The 17,912-nt window shown below is 41.8% G+C and overlaps 1 protein-coding gene across 4 annotated transcripts in view; it reads left to right on the top strand.

Moving 5' to 3' along the window:
• The window catches only part of LOC122817080 (ankyrin repeat domain-containing protein SOWAHC-like), an 877,444-nt gene that overhangs the window by 587,982 nt on the left and 271,550 nt on the right, over window positions 1-17,912 (top strand). For all 4 annotated transcript variants that reach the window (XM_044090234.1, XM_044090232.1, XM_044090233.1 and 1 more), the window contains exon 10: window positions 5,547-5,549. In XM_044090234.1, coding sequence (XP_043946169.1) covers window positions 5,547-5,549 — 3 coding nt within the window. The remainder of the gene's footprint in view (window positions 1-5,546; window positions 5,550-17,912) is intronic.

Here is a 17,912-nt window from a genome sequence, read left to right as displayed (position 1 = left end):
TGAGCATTGTTAGGAGTAAATCCCCTACTAAATCTGCTAGAAGACAATCTTCTGAAAAATAGTTATCACACTTTCTTTCCTCCAGGTCTTATTTAACTTTGTCATTGAAATTAATATGTTCCTTTCATACCACCTCAGAAGCTGATTGGGAACTTAGGATAAGGGCTTTTTTGAAGATGCAGATAGAACTGGGCATCATTTCACCCCCAACTTTCACTAGTGCAGATCAGGTTGCCCCCCCCCCCCCCCACCTCATTCAGCTCTTTCCTTGGTGTCTGTTTCTGCATCAGTGGTCTTGAGGCTGGCATTCCACCTGGATCCTGTTTCTTCAGCACCATTGAGCATTCCAGTCTTAGCGTCAACAATGTCTCATCTGACTAATTTTACTCCTGCTCCTTCAGTATGGAGTAGTCTTGGACCAGGTCACTTGACACTGACTCGTCAGCACAGTGGTTGGGATCAACTCGTTTGGAACAGTTTTTGATGTTGAGGTCTTTGACATTTGAGTATACAATACCGTTCTCCATCTGAAGGCCTTCTGATCAACAAGAATCACATTGGCACCAGCTGTACCCATAGGGGTCCCCATCAGCACTTTCTTTCATTTATCAAGGTTCCCAAGAACAGAGCAGAGCTGTATCCTTCAGTGATACACAGACAGTGCTTTCTGTCTCTTCCATGGACTGCGACCAGTAACAGATGGAGATTCTAAGGAAGAGGACACATAAAAGTAAATATGCAGACTCCTCCTCCTTGGAGTCAAAAACATCTGATACTGATTTGGATGAAAGAGAGGGTTCTCCTGTTCCCCTCCAGAAAATTTCATTTTTGGTGAAGTCCTTGATTTAATGAAACAGAGCAGATCTTGGCCCATCACACCCACCCTCTCTGGATGAGGAATGCTGTTCGAGGCATACAGCTCTGCCCCTTTACCTATTGTGTGTCACCTCCCTCAGACCATCTTGTAGACTTGGTTTCCAGAAGGGCATGATGAGAACCAGGTACAGTGGAAGCTCTACCTAAAAAAACAGATAAGATGTTGCACCCATCCAAAGATAGGCAGATCTTATCTAAAGGTCCTTTGGTGAACTCAAGGATTGTTGCAGCAGCCACCCAAAGGGAGCTCATAGATGAGTCATCTGCTGTCCCTGCAGATTCCAAAGGGATCTAGCCAAACAAGCTATAGATACTTTGGGTCAGTCTGTGATTCAATAGTCTAGCAAACAACTGCAGACCACATTGAATACCATATTAAACATGACTAATATCTCCATGTTTGTGTACCATACTGCAACTGATGGAGTAACAAGGGCAGCAAGCACTGTTGTGACCATGAGATACCATGCTTGGCTCCACTTGTACAACTTTAAGGACTGCTTTAAGGCATCCTTTGCCAGTGACCCTTTTTGGTATTTGCTCTTTTTTTGGGCTGCGTTTAAATTAAAGCTTATGAGGTGTGAGAAAGATGGGAAGACATGCCTGCTATGGGAGTCAGATTTGAGAACCCTCAAAGGGCATTTCATAGGAATCAGAAAGGTTACAAATCCCTGTGGTTCAGGATATCCCAGCATCAACAGTTTTGCTTCCCATCGGATAAGGAAGTCCACGGCAGAGGCATCTCCTTTAGTGAACACCTATCACAAGGTCGAAGGCATCTGTGAAATCAGGGATATGGGGTACCCATTCAAGGAAGGCCAAACAAACATCCTTGAAAGTTTGCTTGACTATCTATCTCTGGAGGCAGTTGGGGACAATTTTCTTGGCAATCTCTTTTGTGGATGGCCATCATGCAGGACAAGTAGGTGTGAGATCATATATCTAGAGGCTACTTCTTACTCCTTTTCTCTCTTTTCCAAAAAGGAGTCATCCAGGAATTCCTACCAGACCAGAAAGGGTCAGAAATTTACTTAAAATTCTTTTTGATTCAAAATAAAAGCAAGGACCTCAGTCCAGTTCTGATCTCAGTAGTCCAAACCTCTTGTAAAATAAGATCCAGTTCAGAATGGTAACAGTGTCGGTGATTTTACCTTCCCTGAAGCAAATGGATGGATATACTCTATAGTCCTCCAAGATGCCTACTTCCGTTTAAAAATTGCAAGAGAGTCCAGGAGGTTCCTGCACTTTTGAATAGGAGCCAGTTGTTACAGTTTCAGAACTTTGCCCTTAGATCTCACCATAGGCCCAAAAGTGTTCACCAAGTGCATGGCAGTGGTAGCAACTCACCTGTGCTTAAAAGGGAGCTGTGTTTCCCTGTACTTGGGCAATTGATTTCTTGCTGTGACAACTGGGAGAATCCGTACAAGAAGCTAGAACCTACTTTTTACAGCTCTGCCTGTCTTTAGGCATATTCATAAACTATTAAAAAAAAAAATCACAACTGCAACCATCGTAGCCAATTTCCGTTATTGGAAACTGCTGAGACATAACTTCTTGCCCGGTGTATCTCAGCCATGAAAGACTGTTCTCTCTTCATTGTTCCATACAAACTGTTTACCATCAGCAAAAGCCTTCTGCAATGCTGATACTAATACTTCTGTCTCTGGTGACAGCAGCAGCAGTAGTAATGGTTCGCTATGCCACATACCGTATGAGGCTCCTATACTGGATGCTTTCCACACAGTGGTCTCAAATGATGGACCTTCCCATCAACCATGATTTGTGTAACTCAGACATTTTGTTGCCATCTATTCATTTTGCCTTTCAACATCAAATGCCCCCAATTCTTCAGCATAATTCCCTAGGATGGACAGTCATCCACAGATGCAGTTTCCCACGGATGGCTCCTTGAGTCTCCTGCTCACCTGTCCTCCTGTACCACTGATAACCAAGACTATTACAGAAAGCCAAGAGTTGCAGTATTTATCTCATTCTCCTGTTCTGGCCTCACATAAATGAGAAACCCATTTTCTTACCACAGGATTCCACTCAGGTAACTCACCTGTCTGGATGGCCTCACCCACACATTCGGTCCCTATGTCTAACCACTCGGTTTCTCCAGTTCCAATATTGGCCAGGAACGGTCTTCCTCCCAAACGCTGTTAAGCTGCTTACAGTTTTACAGAAAGCATCAGCTAGAAAAATTTATAAGGGCAAATGAACAAATATTTGGAATGGCTTAAGCAGACCTTTTTCATCCATTTCTGCACCTCTAGACTATGTGTTATTTTTTCTACTACAGTTGTTACTAGTTACGCCTCAGTCGCTCCATTTGGCAGCAGTTTCATGTCTTCATAAGCAGTTTCCAAGCCACTCATTAGCCAGTCATCCTTCATACAAGGCCTTCCTCCATTGACCAGACCAACGCCAGCTTGGGACCTTAATTTTGTGCTTGAGTGTCTAACTAGACCTCCTTTTGAACTGATGTTTCAGCTCACCTTAAATTCTTCTTGTGGAAAACTCCCTTTTTAGCCATTACTTCCGCTTGAATAGTTTTGAAGCTCCAGGCTCTGTCTTCTAAATATCCCTTCATCGTTTTTCACCCAGACAGGGTTTCACTTAGGAAGAACCCCTTCCTTCATGCCCAAGGAGGCTGCTCATATCAACTTGAACCAAAGTATACACCTACCTATGTTTTTTTTTTCTAAGTACTTCAGTAAAGGGGAATATTAACTTCATTGCTTTGGATGGTCACAGACAGTTGTGTTTTTACGTAGACCGAACATGGAACCATTGGAAGGATTTGCAACATGGTTTCTTTTTTCCATGCTCATTCAGAATATTGCCAAGGTTACATTGGCAAAATGGATTTTGGCTTGTATTTCCTTTTGCCACACATAACTTGGCTAAAGGCTTTCTGCCCATCTAAGGCTCACTCAGTTTGGGATCAAGCTATGTCCATGGCTTTTCTCCGGAACCTTGCACTTGATGAGACTGCAACTGGCTAATTGGTCTTCCCTCATACCTTTGCTAAACTTTGTAGTCTTGATTCTATTTCCAGAATGAGAGCATCCTTTGGAGTGATGATTCTTAGACGTTTACTGGGGTTGGCCATCCCAGTTAGCTGGGGACTGTGTCCTATGGTTCCAGTGTCTGGACTGGACTTGAGAAAAATGTAAGTTAAATACTTACCAGAATGTTAGATTTCCCTAGTTTCTCTCTCTAGGCACTGGAACAACCCAGTAATAGGAACAGCGGTTTATGGTAGGGAAAATCACAAACTGTGTGGAGTTTGTTGTCATTATTAGAGGATGCAAAAGGCACCAGTCATACCGTTTCAGTGCCCAGACAGAGACCAGAGAAATCTGCAGTTCCAATAAGTACATAACTTACATATTTTGTCTCAACACTTGGATCAGATGGACTGATGAAATAGTTTGTACTTACCATAACACTGGATCCTTTTCATCCACACCCATCCTGTATGACATCCTTCCCCTGTCCAAATGGTTACATTTGTACCATTTTCAGTATATTGTTGCTGTTGTCCTAGTATATGTGATTGCTGCAGCAAACTCAATCTTATGTGGTACTAAAGTGTTGGATAGGATCAGAGGAGTGACTCGGTAGCCCAAAAGTTGGATTAGATAGACTTGGACAAACAGGATCTAGCATTATGGTAAATGTATAGCTTCCATTTTTGTGGCCCGTAAATAACATTACATTAAAGTGGGAGGTGTGTGGCCACATGTTCATAAGCAGGTTTTAAAACTGCTACAGCAGCTCCAAATAAAAGGAAATTTCATTGAAGTAAAACTGCCATTCCATCTTCAGTGTATTTCACACGTTCAAATGTTTGCATTTTTGTGCTTAATTTCACTGATAATTTTAGCCAGTTTGTATAGCAGAAGTCTGTGAACAAAACCATCCTGATGCTCATTTATGCTCTGTCTGGTACAAGGGAGCACTGAACCATTGTGCCATAACATCAGTTGGCATCTTGTAGTACTTTCCATGTTGGCATATTTGGAGTTTTAGTTGTCAAAATAAATTGTAAGCATACTGCTTGTAAAAAGATGGATTTGGGTTGAGAAGAGCTTGAGGGACAGTATCACTTGGCTTTGCATGGGTTTAACTTTAAATGCCTGGTTAAATGCTCTTGATAAATTTAGTTTAACTGTCCTTTGCCAGGTCTGAGTAATGCTTGCCTCTGGGGAATTGAGTGGTGGTACTTTGCATTTGATTGGTTGAACAAAGCCCTTCTCCCATTCTTGTTTCAGAGAAACTGCCACATAATACTTAAGTGGTATGCAAGTCTCTTAAGTGTAGCAGTGGATTATGTTTTACATAAAATTGTGGAATAGCTGGGAAGTAGAATAAGGCTGAACAGAAGTAAGGCATCTAGATATATTAAAAAAATCTTTTTTTAATTTAAAATATGTTTTTCAAACCATGTCTGAAATAAACTTGCTTTGCAAGTGTTTGTGTTTGTTTAAAAATAGCTTTCACAGAATGAGATCTTAACATCTGTTTCTCTTCTCTTTCTTCACGGGCCTGACCTCAAACACTTCAGCATGTAAGTAAAAACAGCCGCTTAAAAAAAAAAAAAAAAAAAAAAAAAAAAAAAAATAATCATGTTTGGTTTGAGATTGCACTGGCTTTGAATGGAGGGGGTTATTGCTGCTTCCTGGAAGCTGTTTGCTATTTTAGCATCCCATTCTATTCCATTGGGTGAATAGTAGAGTTTTATGTCATTGATCTATTCACAGAGACATTTGGGTGCTCACAGACCACATTTGGTGGATATGGTTGAGGAAGCGGGGGATATCAGCGTGTGGGTATGGTATGCAGGAAAGAGGAGGCTTGTTGTTTCAGCCAAAGAATGTATGTGAATTCTGACTCCATTTAGTTATAGTGGAATAGTTTTAAATCATTTTGCTGTAGAGCATTTGAATTGTATTTAGGTATATTTTGATATGCATAGTTGCTATGATGTTTCAGACATCTTCATCTCCTGTTGTATATGGGGCTTGGGCAGGAGACCCTTGAACCATTGAGATGCATTCCATCCTAGGAAGCAGTCAACATCAGATATTTATCATTTCATATTCTGCCTATTGCAGCTTGAGTTCCTATCCGTTAGCATCGTTGTCATCAGCAATGTCATGTCTTATAGTTGTTTTTTTCCCTGTCAGGCATACACCATCATTTTGCACACTGGCTCTGGCTGCAGAGACACTAAGATACTCATAGCGTAGGACTGGAGAGCCATCAGAAAGCCTATTCACAATTACCTCTGTAGTCTTTGACAGGAGATCAGTAACATTAATGCCAAGCATGAATTTGTAGTCTTCCATCCAGTCGTCAAGGCTTGCTTTTAAGGTTATCAGGGAGATACTCTGCTTGACATGCAGAGCGAATCTTTTCCAAAGGTAGGAAATGAAGTAGATAGGAAACTTGTTGGAAGCAGGCTATTGTTGTCTGGTGGTTAGCACTGAGGATTAAAGCTCTGAGCTATTAATGGGTTCCTTTCTTTCTCCAGGGTGCAGGGTTTGATTCCATTCACATTTATTTGTGTATTATGTGACACTGAGCAAGTCGCTTTACTAGACAGTGTTCCTTCCTCCCTGAAAAGGGTGGGTTTGTCCAGTGGACTTAGCTGGTCAACAAATAGAAAGGGGAAAAAATGAAAGAAAAATCTTACAGTGGAAATTTATATCCTTGGATAAGATTTTAGTTGAACAGTTTAACCAAGGAAGGTGAAGAAGGTCATAAAGTAAGAAGTTTTAACTCTAGAAGTTTTCACCTAAGCAGTGGAGAAACTGAAATCACCAGTTGATCAAACTGACAACCCCTAAGATGCTCAACAGTCATTCCCGATAGCTGTCTCATAAAACCTTAATTGGGCCTGCTTTCACATATACAGTTTTAGGTCTGCAGCATAGTTTGGTTCACTTCTGATCAACATATTTTTGTGCCTCATTTCACCACTTCTTCATGCCAGTCATAAGCCCCCCCCTCCTGGCTTTTCTGCTCATTCATTCCACATCACTTGGCCAAGGGTCTTCTGGAGGGGCTATTATTAAGGCAGCCAGGAGGGAGATTCATTTTTTTCCCTATTTCTGCCTTAACATGCTTTGGTATACTTAGTTTAGTACAAAGGAGGGGGAGCATACAGTGGCTGACTGCGAAAGACATTCCCCTCACTTCTTACAAAGCACATGAGATTAAGGAAATATGTTTTAAGAGATTGTGAGTAAAATAAAAAATTCTAAATTAATACACTTGCATAGTGTCTATAGCAGACAGAGTAAGGATTGCAAACTTCAGACTTTAGTTGTGGTGGTGTTGCATAGTTTATTAGTTGCCCAGTGATATTTTAGAACAGATTTGAATTGTTGCAGGTTATTTAGAAGCCTGATGTGGTTTAGAAGTTTGTTCCATGCCTTGGAGATCGTGACAGAATAGCGAGTCACCATAATAATTTTCATTAAATGGATGGTGAAGTATTTTGTGTGCTGTTAGTAGCTGGGAGATGGTAATGTGCTGAAGTTCAAGCCAGTTGAGGGTATTGAGCTCCAGGCAGTGGTGGGAGCAGTTTGGTAGGCTGCAGGTGAAATTGCTAATTTTGTTTTAGGTGCTTTCTAGTTTATTTGCTAATTTTGTTTTAGGTGCTTACTAGTTTGTTTGGTGTAACAGTTGAGATTTATGAATGTTGTTGGGACATGTAGGAGGGTAGGAAGGAGAAGGGAGGGATACAGCTTCTTTTTACTATGATGTCTTAACATGTGCTTTGCTTTGCAAAGAGATCCTAGCTTGCAGTGTGCGTTTTTGACTGCAGTGTCAATGTGCAGATCAGATTTTAACATATGAGTGATAACTCGTAGTAATTTCGTGATGGTAACGTTTTCAGTGTTTATGTTGTTTGAGGAGATAATATTAAGGTCAGTGCTGTTTTGATTCATGTTTTTGAGAAATAATACGAGTAGTTTTTTTGTTGGTGTTTAAGTGCCATTAAGATTTATTTAGCCAGTTTTCTGTAGAGGTGAAAGCTTCTTGCGTAATGGTTTCTAAAGTGTGAAGATTTGGAGCTAAGCAAACTAAAGTTGAGTTGTCAGCATATAGTATTATGGGGGCAAGTTTTGTTACCTTGTGCGTGTCATTAATGAAGATATTGAAAAGTATTGACCCAAGTATGGAGTCCTGGGGATTCCTGTAGTGATTGGAAGGAAAGTGGTGTGCGAGTCCTTTATTATTGTTTAGGTAGCTGGTGAACCAGCTAATTGAGGGAGTTGTGAGATGTATAAAATTAAGTCTTTGGAGTAGTAGTTGATATGAGACCGTGTCTGACTTTTGACAAGTGCAGGAAAATGGCGGAGACAAAATTACTTGAGTTTTTACTTTGATTAATGCGATATAGGAAATGGAGTAGTGCAGTTTTAGTCCTGGGGTAGAGTTGAAAGTCACGATGGGTAGGAGAAAGTAGAGAGATGTAAATTGCAAACAGTTCGACACAAAAAAAACAAATAAAATAAAAAACTTTAAAATTGGCAGTATTCATTAGATATTACATCTTAAACTGGATTTTTTAAATCATAATAAACTCAGTAAATATAATTTTGTAATGTTTTGTAAACAATTTACAATATCTCAATAAACATTAAAGCTAAATACATACTGTCAGCAGAATTTTGTTTGCCCATCTGTGTGCTTTCATGTGCAATTTTACAGTTCTGTCTTTTGCTACTTGGTTGTTGATGTATTTAGACAAATAAGAAAATGATGACAATATAAATAGTATGTGAACAACCATCAATATCTGTTAATCAAAACTAGAAAGAGATCAAATATCAGTGAAGTTGTGTTGCCTATTATGCAAGCCTTAAGTTGAAATATTTCAATGGCTTGTATGTAGTATGGTTTTGGAATTATTAATGCACATATGAACAGGCTGTATATTAGGTGCCTAGAGGCATCCATAGAATGTAACTGCAGAAGCAGATGGAGCTGTCATTAGGCTGAAATGAGTTAATTGTAGATCTTGCAAGAAGTGTCATAACCTCTTGAAAACAAAACTTACCAAGAAAGCCATAGGGAAACTCCAACCAATGTGTTAGTTGCTTTTAATCAATGCACACTTTTGTTCCACTCCATGGCCGATCTTCCTCAGACTGTAAAAAAGTTTTAACCAAAAACATTCCAATAAAATATGTCATAGTAAAATCACATGCTTCAACACCACCAGTGGTAGTGCACAGCCCTCACAGTAATCAACACAATAATTGTTAGCACATATCCGCCCTTTACAAGCATCCATTACATGCCTAGGAACAAACAGTGGGCGGATAAATCTAACCTCACCTGAGCTGCCATGTGCTCCGGATTATGCTGAATGCGCCGCATTTAAGACAAAGAACTCACAAAGTTCCGCTGTTCAGCATTAAGAATGTTTGTTCCACTTTGCACATTCTGATTGGCTCATATACCGCAAAAATAGCTAATCAGAATGTGCAAAGCTGAACCAACACTCTTAATGCGGAACAGCTCCCAGCAATATGACATCACAGAAGCACAAAAACCGTCACCCGCTCCAGCCTCTTCTCCAGTTGTTGCATTCCTGACAGTTTGCATCGAATAGCAATCAGCATGCTGATGTTTCCTACGTAAGATAGCTGCAGGATGTCGCAGCCAAGCTCATGGTCTGCAGCTGCAAGAAAGTTACCTTTGGTCTGCATTATTGGAACTTTAACTGTCCGCCTGTCATTCAGGCGGAAAACTTCTGACGAGTGCCTGGGCAACTGGTCTTAGGGAAAGTTGTGAGAATCTTTTAGATAATGACTTAGAAGTGATTTTTCATTGTTCCTTATTTACATTTCAAAAGAATGTCTGCAAGAATTTGCTCAAAGTACTGAAATGGATATTGAAATGCAAATGCTGAAAATATGTTATCTCTTGGTTTAATGTCTCCAAGTGTTTTGGGTTTATAATACCATTACAGGAATGGACTCAGTTTTTAAGTCTATGTGGCTTCATGAAATTACTATTAATTCAATGTTTGATGTTAGCCAAGAAAGCTCTTATCAGCAACCACAGTGTGCTCAGGTGGTCAGATGAGAAGAAAAAACATTTCACTTTACATCCGGGTGCATTACACATTATGTGAATAAATTCATGCTTCACTAGGTTTGTTACTTAAATTCATCAAAATAATAGTATAAAAATTGGTTATGTAACACAATGCTAGAGCAGAATACATCTAGAAGGCCTGTTAAGATGCCTATATGGTGGAAAGAGTATTCACTTGTTATGATATTTACAACTGTTAGACATAATCATACAAGCAGGGTATCAGAGAGGGTCAGAAAGGAGTTTGTAGGTAGCCCTCTTGGAACACAGGAGAAACAGGATTACAGAATATAATGGTCGGCTACAGCAGTAAAAAAGGGACAGTAGGAGGATGGGAGATTACCTGACAGAGACAGACCATCCCTGTGAAGGGACATTCACCATCTTTACACAGATGGTACAGATTCACTTAGTGCAGGATTTGGAAAGGTAGTTCTCAGTGATTGCACCTTTACAATAAGGTGGAAAGGGGAGGGAGAGTAATGATACCAGATGAACAGGATAGGTGAATGCACAGTAAACAGAAGGTGGAAAGAAATGGAGACAGTTTAGGAAGTAACAGTGTGAGATGGATTATGGCTGGGTACCCTTACTCTGCAATAAAAGGAGTTTGGGTAGGAAGATGGAGGAGCTGCAAACAATGATGCAGGATGGGCTGTGGGCATTGCTGGTATCATGGAAAGAAGGGCCAATGACGAGAGAGAGTGGGACATGAAGGTGCTGGATATAAACTATTCAGAATGTCAGAAAAGGAGAGACAGGTGATGCAGAAGTGTGCAAATGGTGGCCATCAGACAAGAATCAGAAAGGAAGGAAGAGCACTAGACAAGGAATGGTGCAAGGATACAGGTAGTGTTAGAAGCTAGGTTAAATACCATGACAGTGAAGGCTGAAGAAACTGGGAAGACCTCATGGAATGATACATTGTGTCACCAATCAGATACAAAAGAGAGTGGGATGAGAGACTGGAGAACAGAATAAATGAGTGGAGTATAAAGAAGAAGGTTACACTCATGAGGGATCTAAATCTGCTATGTGTAGCCTGCAAGATTCTGAACTTCAGGGTAGACAGGAAGCAGAATTGTTTGAGGACTTGAACCATGAGAAGGTTTGCTATCTGGTGATGTCCTTCATGGATGCATCTGCAGTCATAACAACTGGGTTGTCCTGTCGTCAGGCAGCCCTTCAGTCGGCCGGATTCCAAAGTCCGGGTCCGGCTTCGGCTGATGTCGCACTTCATCCGACGTCATCTCTGTTGGTCTTCGGGTATAAAGGCATCAGCCGACGCCATTTTCCCCAGTCTTTCTTGCCGCGTGGCGCCCGAAGCAGAAGCTGTTCGCAAGTGCCGGTCGGTCGGATCCAGAGATTACTTCTACCGAATACTACTCAAGACTTCTAAAGCTAAGTACCCGTTGGGGACTCTTTCTTGCCTCAGCCGATGTCAGAAAAAGTTAATAATTGTTTAACCTGTGGGAAACAAATACCTCATAAGGATTTCCACTCTTATTGTCTGCCTTGTTTAGGCCCAGCCCACGACGTAGCAGCCTGTTCGGCCTGTGCTTCTTTCAACCGACGAACGCTTAGGCGTCGGTCGGAGTTTGCAGAACAGTTTTTCGGTTCTGATTTTGCATACATTATGCCGTCGGATCCTCCGACTACTCAATCTGCCAAAAAACGCAAAGATAAAGACCGACACTCGCGGTCCGCGGTTTTGGCCGAAACCATGGTTAAGCAAACCGCAAGTGTCTCGGTTTCGGCCGAAACCGAGAAAACTGATCAAAGTACAGCTGAATCTATCTCTACAACTGAGGCCCCTGCTACCACTCTTGAATCGGCCTCAGAAATTTTATCCACTACGGTGGTTGCCACTGACTTATCAGACACCATCCCCTTGGATGTCTCTACCCCAGCACGTGGTGCTGCTAGGCCTCCAGCAGCCATGTCCATTAAGGCCTTCGCCAGGGCTAAAGCAGCCAAGACTACCAAAGCAGCGCCTGTTAAACCCCCCACAACCAGGCCCTCTTCTAGTTCTCAAATGCTTACTTTGGCAGAAGATTTAATTTCCTTAATTAGAGGATCTCAATCTCACCCAGACAGGGCCTCTCAGCCCCCAGACAAGAGACCTAGGGCAGAGCCCCCTGAGCCAGTGTCCTCTGATGATTCTGCAGATGAATCAGACATAACTGACCAGCCAGAGGCTCCTTTCTTCAATTTTGAAGATTCTGATGCTGAAGAATCCATTCCAGCTGCTTCCCCACCAGAAGAATTCTCCTTTGGGGAAACCTTACATGCCATGCGAGAGCAGTTCCAATGGCAGCAACAGGATTTTTTAGACTCCAGAAAAAGACTTAGGACCTTTCTGCACCTCCCACAGCACAGGCCCTTAGCTATACCTCCTGTTCTCTCTGTGGTGGATGATGCTTTCAATGATGTCTGCTCCGCTCCAGATTCTTTACCCCCAGCCCCTGCCAAACCAGACAGATTTTACAGGGTGCCAGATACTCATCACCACCTTTACAAGGCCCCACTTGCAGACCCCGAAACTATATCCCAGGGTCCCAAGGCAGTAGCCGCGACCATAGCTAAAAACCCTATTCCTTCTGAAAGGGAAGCAAGGTCATTAGACAGATGGGGTAAAAAGGTCTACACTTCAGCTACTCTCTCAGCTAGAGCTTTAAACTGTCAGTTTCACATGATACAATACCAAGAGTTTATGCTTGATCAGCTAACTAAAAAGCTAACCACTGATGAATCTCTTGATAAGAAATATGTATTAGAAATGGTAAATAACATACAACAGGTTAGTAACCATTCCTTAAAATGTGGCTATGATGCACTGGAGGCTTCATTTAGATCAGCCATGACTGGCACAGTGATAAGAAGGCATGCATGGCTAAAGGAGCAAGCTTTACCGGACCATGTTAAAGCTAAGTTGCTAGATGCTCCTATGGATAAGACAAGTTTGTTTGGTACACCTGCCCAGCAGGTTATGAAGAAAATGGAAGAAAAGGCAAAATCTGTTCAAACGGTTAAAGATTTCTTGCAGGTTCAACCCCCAAGGTTTAGCAGGAACTGGCCTGCCAAAAATTGGTCCTTTCCTGACTCCACAAGATCTCAAAGGGGCAGGAATAGACGTTCCAGAGGCAGAAACCAATCCAGAGGAGGTGCCTACAGAGGACGACAGTGGCAAGGTAACAACAGAGGCACAGACACAACCACTGCCACTACATCAACACAACCGCAGTGACTTAACCCTAAATCCGCCTACCAGGGAACAAATAGCAGCTCCTCTAGGCGGAAAGTTAACCTTATTTTCAAAGAACTGGCACTACATAACAAAAGACAAGTGGATTTTACAAACCATAGATCAAGGTTACCGGTTCCACTTCCACACTTTACCAGTCAAAAGAGGAATGCCAAATCTACCTCCAAATCAAAAAACAGAGGCTCTACAACAGATAATGGAGTTAGCAAACATGAGAGCTGTGGAAAGAGTGCCAACAGCAGAGCAAGGAAAGGGGTTCTACTCCAGACTATTCCTAGTTCCAAGAAAGGAAAAAGTTGGAGACCAATTCTCGACCTGTCCACCTTAAATACATACATCATTGTCCCAAAATTCAAAATGCTGACCCTACAGCAACTTCTTCCCATGCTGGGCAAGGAGTGTTGGCTGGTAACTCTAGATCTCAAGGAGGCATACCTGCACGTCCCCATTCGACCAATCTGCAGAAGATACCTCAGATTTCTTGCAGGATCAGAGCACTATCAATTCTCAGCATTGCCCTTTGGCTTATCTACTGCGCCCAGAGTATTCACAAAATGCCTGGCATCAGTAATCGCCCATTGCAGACTACAGGGAATCCAAATTTACCCATACCTGGACGACTGCCTGCTACAAGGGGACAACAAAAGCAAGCTGACAACAGATTTACAAAGGGTCATTTACTTGCTACAAGCACTGGGATACACAGTCAATTTACAAAAGTCAAGGCTGATACCATCCCAAACAAGGACATTCTTGGGCTGAATTGGACACAGTAAGACAAATGGCATTCCTAACTACAGAAAACAAAAGAACTCCCTCTTTACTTCTTGGCACTAACAAAACTGAACAAGTTAACAGCAAGAAAAGTACTGCAGGCCTTGGGCTTCATGGCATCATGCATAATCTTGGTCCCATTTGCCAGACTACATATGAGAAAACTACAGTGGTACCTAAAGAATTTATGGTCCCAACACAGACACAGCCTAGAAACAGAAATCCCACTAATTCCATGCTTAAAACAGGAGTTCCTATGGTGGGCTCAGGCATGCCAGTCAAACCCAGGCCTACCCTTTCGCAGATGTCAAGCAAGCCAGACCATCACAACAGACGCTTCAGACCTAGGATGGGGTGCCCACATGCTGGACAAATGCGTGCAAGGATTGTGGACACAGGATCAACTTCACCTGCACATCAACCTAAAAGAAATGCTGGCAGTAAAACTGGCAATCCAAAAGTTCAGACCATTTCTCAAAGAGGGCCAGTTGATGATAAGGACAGACAATACCACAGTCATGTGGTACATCAACAAACAGGGAGGCACTCATTCATACCCCTATGCAGAATGACTTTGGAGCTCTGGACCCTAGCACTCAGCTACAACATCCAGTTACAAGCAATATTTGTACCGGGAAAAGAAAATACTCTAGCAGATATATTAAGCAGAACCACATCGGATGCCCACGAATGGAAGCTGCACCCGGACATCTTCAAGACCATCTCAGAGAAATGGGGAATGCCTCAGATAGATCTATTCGCATCACCTCTCAATCACCAGCTCAAAAAATTCTGCACAAGGACATTCCACCCACTAGCATGGAAAGTGGATTCGCTCTCCTTCAGCTGGAAAGGCCTAACAGCATATGCATTCCCACCTCTTCCCTTGATACACAAAGTACTACTAAAAATCAAGGAAGAACGTCCAAGGATAATCCTGATAGCTCCAAACTGACCAAGACAACACTGGTACCCACTGCTGAGGAGCATGTCTCGGAACAATATGTGGCCAATACCCCTGATGCCTTTGATGTTAACTCAGAACAACTACAGCATCATACATCCAAACCTAAAACGCGTTGCAACTGACTGCATGGAACATCACATAGCAGCAGCTAATCCAGAACTTTCCCAAAGAGTTAAAGACATTATTCTTGAAGCACGCAGACCTTCAACAAGAAGGAACTATGCTGGAAAATGGAAAAGGTTTGTCATTTGGAGTACTGAAAGAGGAAAAGATGTGTCAAACATAGATATGCCTAACATTCTGGAGTATCTGGCGAACTTCTTCATTCAGGCCTGTCCTACTCCTCCATCAAGATACATGCATCAGCTATTTCAGCAGAATACAGCTTTGATCCACCTGTTTTTCGCACCCTTTGCTCAGACAGTTTCTCAGAGGAATCAAGAATGTAAAACCTCCAAGGAAACCACCATTACCAGCTTGGGACTTAAACTTTGTGCTAGAAAAGTTGACACTATCACCCTTTGAACCAGCAGCAACAGCAGACCTACAACACCTGTCATGGAAAACTGCTTTCCTACTGGCAATTACTTCAGCAAGGAGGGTTTCAGAACTACAGGCTTTAATGGCAGTGCAACCCTTCCTAATCTTCCACCAAGATAGAGTGTCCATGAGGACTAATCCTACATTTATGCCTAAGGTGGTATCCAGAGTGTCTTTAAACCAGGCAATCCACCTACCTACCTTCTTTCCCAACCCACAAAACAGAGGGAAAGAATACTGCATACCTTGGATGTACATAGACAGCTACGCTACTACTTGGACAGAACAAAAAGTAGCAGAAAGACTGACCAACTTTTGTAGCCTATGCAACAGGAAGGGAAGGAAAAGCTATTTCCAAACAGACAATCTCCAAATGGATAGGAAATTGCATACGATTCTGTTACTCCTTCCATGGAAAACCAATTCCACAGAACATAAGACCTCATTCTACAAGGGCAACAGCCACTACCACAGCCTTCTTACAAGGAGTGGCAACCAAAGACATTATTGAGGCGGCTACTTGGACCTCCGTGCATACATTTGCCAAGCATTATAATTTGCCTCTATATTCCAGATCCCGAGCAGGGTTTGCCACTGCTGTACTGCAAGGGATCCTAAACACACCATAATCTACTTTTATCCTCCTCCCCTAGTTGGCTATGGTATTCTACCCAGTTGTTATGACTGCAGATGCATCCATGAAGGACATAGTACAGTTTTGTACCTACCATAAATGTAGATGTCCGAACTGGATAGCATCTGCAGTCAGGATTACCCTCCCTCCTTCCCCTCTGTGGTACTCCTAGGGTGTTTACCCTCCTAATAGCTAGCTGGTGGGGGGGGGTCTTTTATGGTGTATTTGTTTGTATATATGTACATACATGCTTTTTTTTGTGTTTACCTATATCTTTTTGGAAACATTGGCATCTATCCAAATTTTAGCCTTCAAGAGGGCTTCTGGCATCTGGGGCAAGAAACACTGAGGAAAATGGCGTCGGCTGATGCCTTTATACCCGAAGACCAACAGAGATGACGTCGGATGAAGTGCGACATCAGCCGGACCCGGACTTTGGAATCCGGCCGACTGAAGGGCTGCCTGACGACAGGACAACCCAGTTGTTATGACTGCAGATGCTATCCAGTTCGGACATCTACATTTATGGTAGGTACAAAACTGTACTTTAGTGTGTAACAGAAAATCTTAATTATTGCAGATGGTGATATGGATATCCAGGATAAGGTACTGTTAATCGAAGGATTTTGCTTGAAAAACCATTTCAGCTTGGCACTGGGGAAACCACATTTTGGCTGTTTGTCACACATTGTCGGGGTCTGTGTTCCACATTAACCTCTTAAGAGGTTGAGACCTATGAACCTCACATTCATATATTTAAAAGAAACCCTGTTAAATTAGGCATTTAAGAATGCAGGATAGATCTGGCAACAGCAAATAAAGTGCGGATGGAATCGCAACTTAAAATAAATATAACAAAAGTTTACATATCAAGCACAAGGAAAACAAATTCCTTACATGAGACCTTTAAAAATGCAGCGGACACAGAAAGGGAAAATGTAACCTTCTTGTTAGTATTTTATTAAGTACAAACAGACCATCTCTTTAGTGTAACAAAACAATACAAAAACAAATCCCTTACATGGGAGCTTTAAAGATACATCGGTCACAGAAAGGGAAAATGTAACCTTCCTTTTAGTATTTTATAAGTACAAACAAACTAATCCACATTGGTGTAACATTCAACACACTGAAATGCTTTCTAGCTTCTTACCATTTAGCCTTGCTCCTTCATTTAGGCTGAATGACATATAAAGACCTTAATAGTAACTCTTTTTTTAAAAAGTAAAACTTTTTCAAAAAGTTTACAAATTTCCAAAGGTAACTGGAGTCAGCAGATAAAACGCATACAGCCCATCCTTCACAAAGTTGACGTAACGACAGGTCTCTCTTCTCAGAACTCCGCCAATAAGGACTCGTTCGTAATCGAGTGGGCGTGTTGTGTTGCCTTGAGACTGTTGCCAGATCTATCCAGCATTCTTAAATGACTAATTTAACAGGGTTTCTTTTAAATATATGAATGTGAGGTTAGATTTATCCGCCCACTGTTTGTTCTTAGGCATGTAATGGATGCTTGTAAAGGGTGGATATGTGCTAACAATTATTGTGTTGATTACTGTGAGGACTGTGCACTACCATTGGTGGTGCTGAAGCATATGATTTTACTATGACATATTTTATTGGATTGTTTTTAGCTAAAACTTTTGTACAGTCTGAGGAAGTTCGGCCAGGGAGTTGAACGAAAATGTGCATTGATTAAAAGCAACTAACACATTGGTTGGAGTTTGCCT

This window comes from Protopterus annectens, chromosome 12.part0 (assembly GCF_019279795.1).
Source record: "Protopterus annectens isolate FY-2018-M chromosome 12.part0, PAN1.0, whole genome shotgun sequence".
NCBI classification, from domain to species: Eukaryota; Metazoa; Chordata; order Ceratodontiformes; family Protopteridae; genus Protopterus; species Protopterus annectens.
This window is presented reverse-complemented; position numbering and strand designations above follow the sequence as displayed.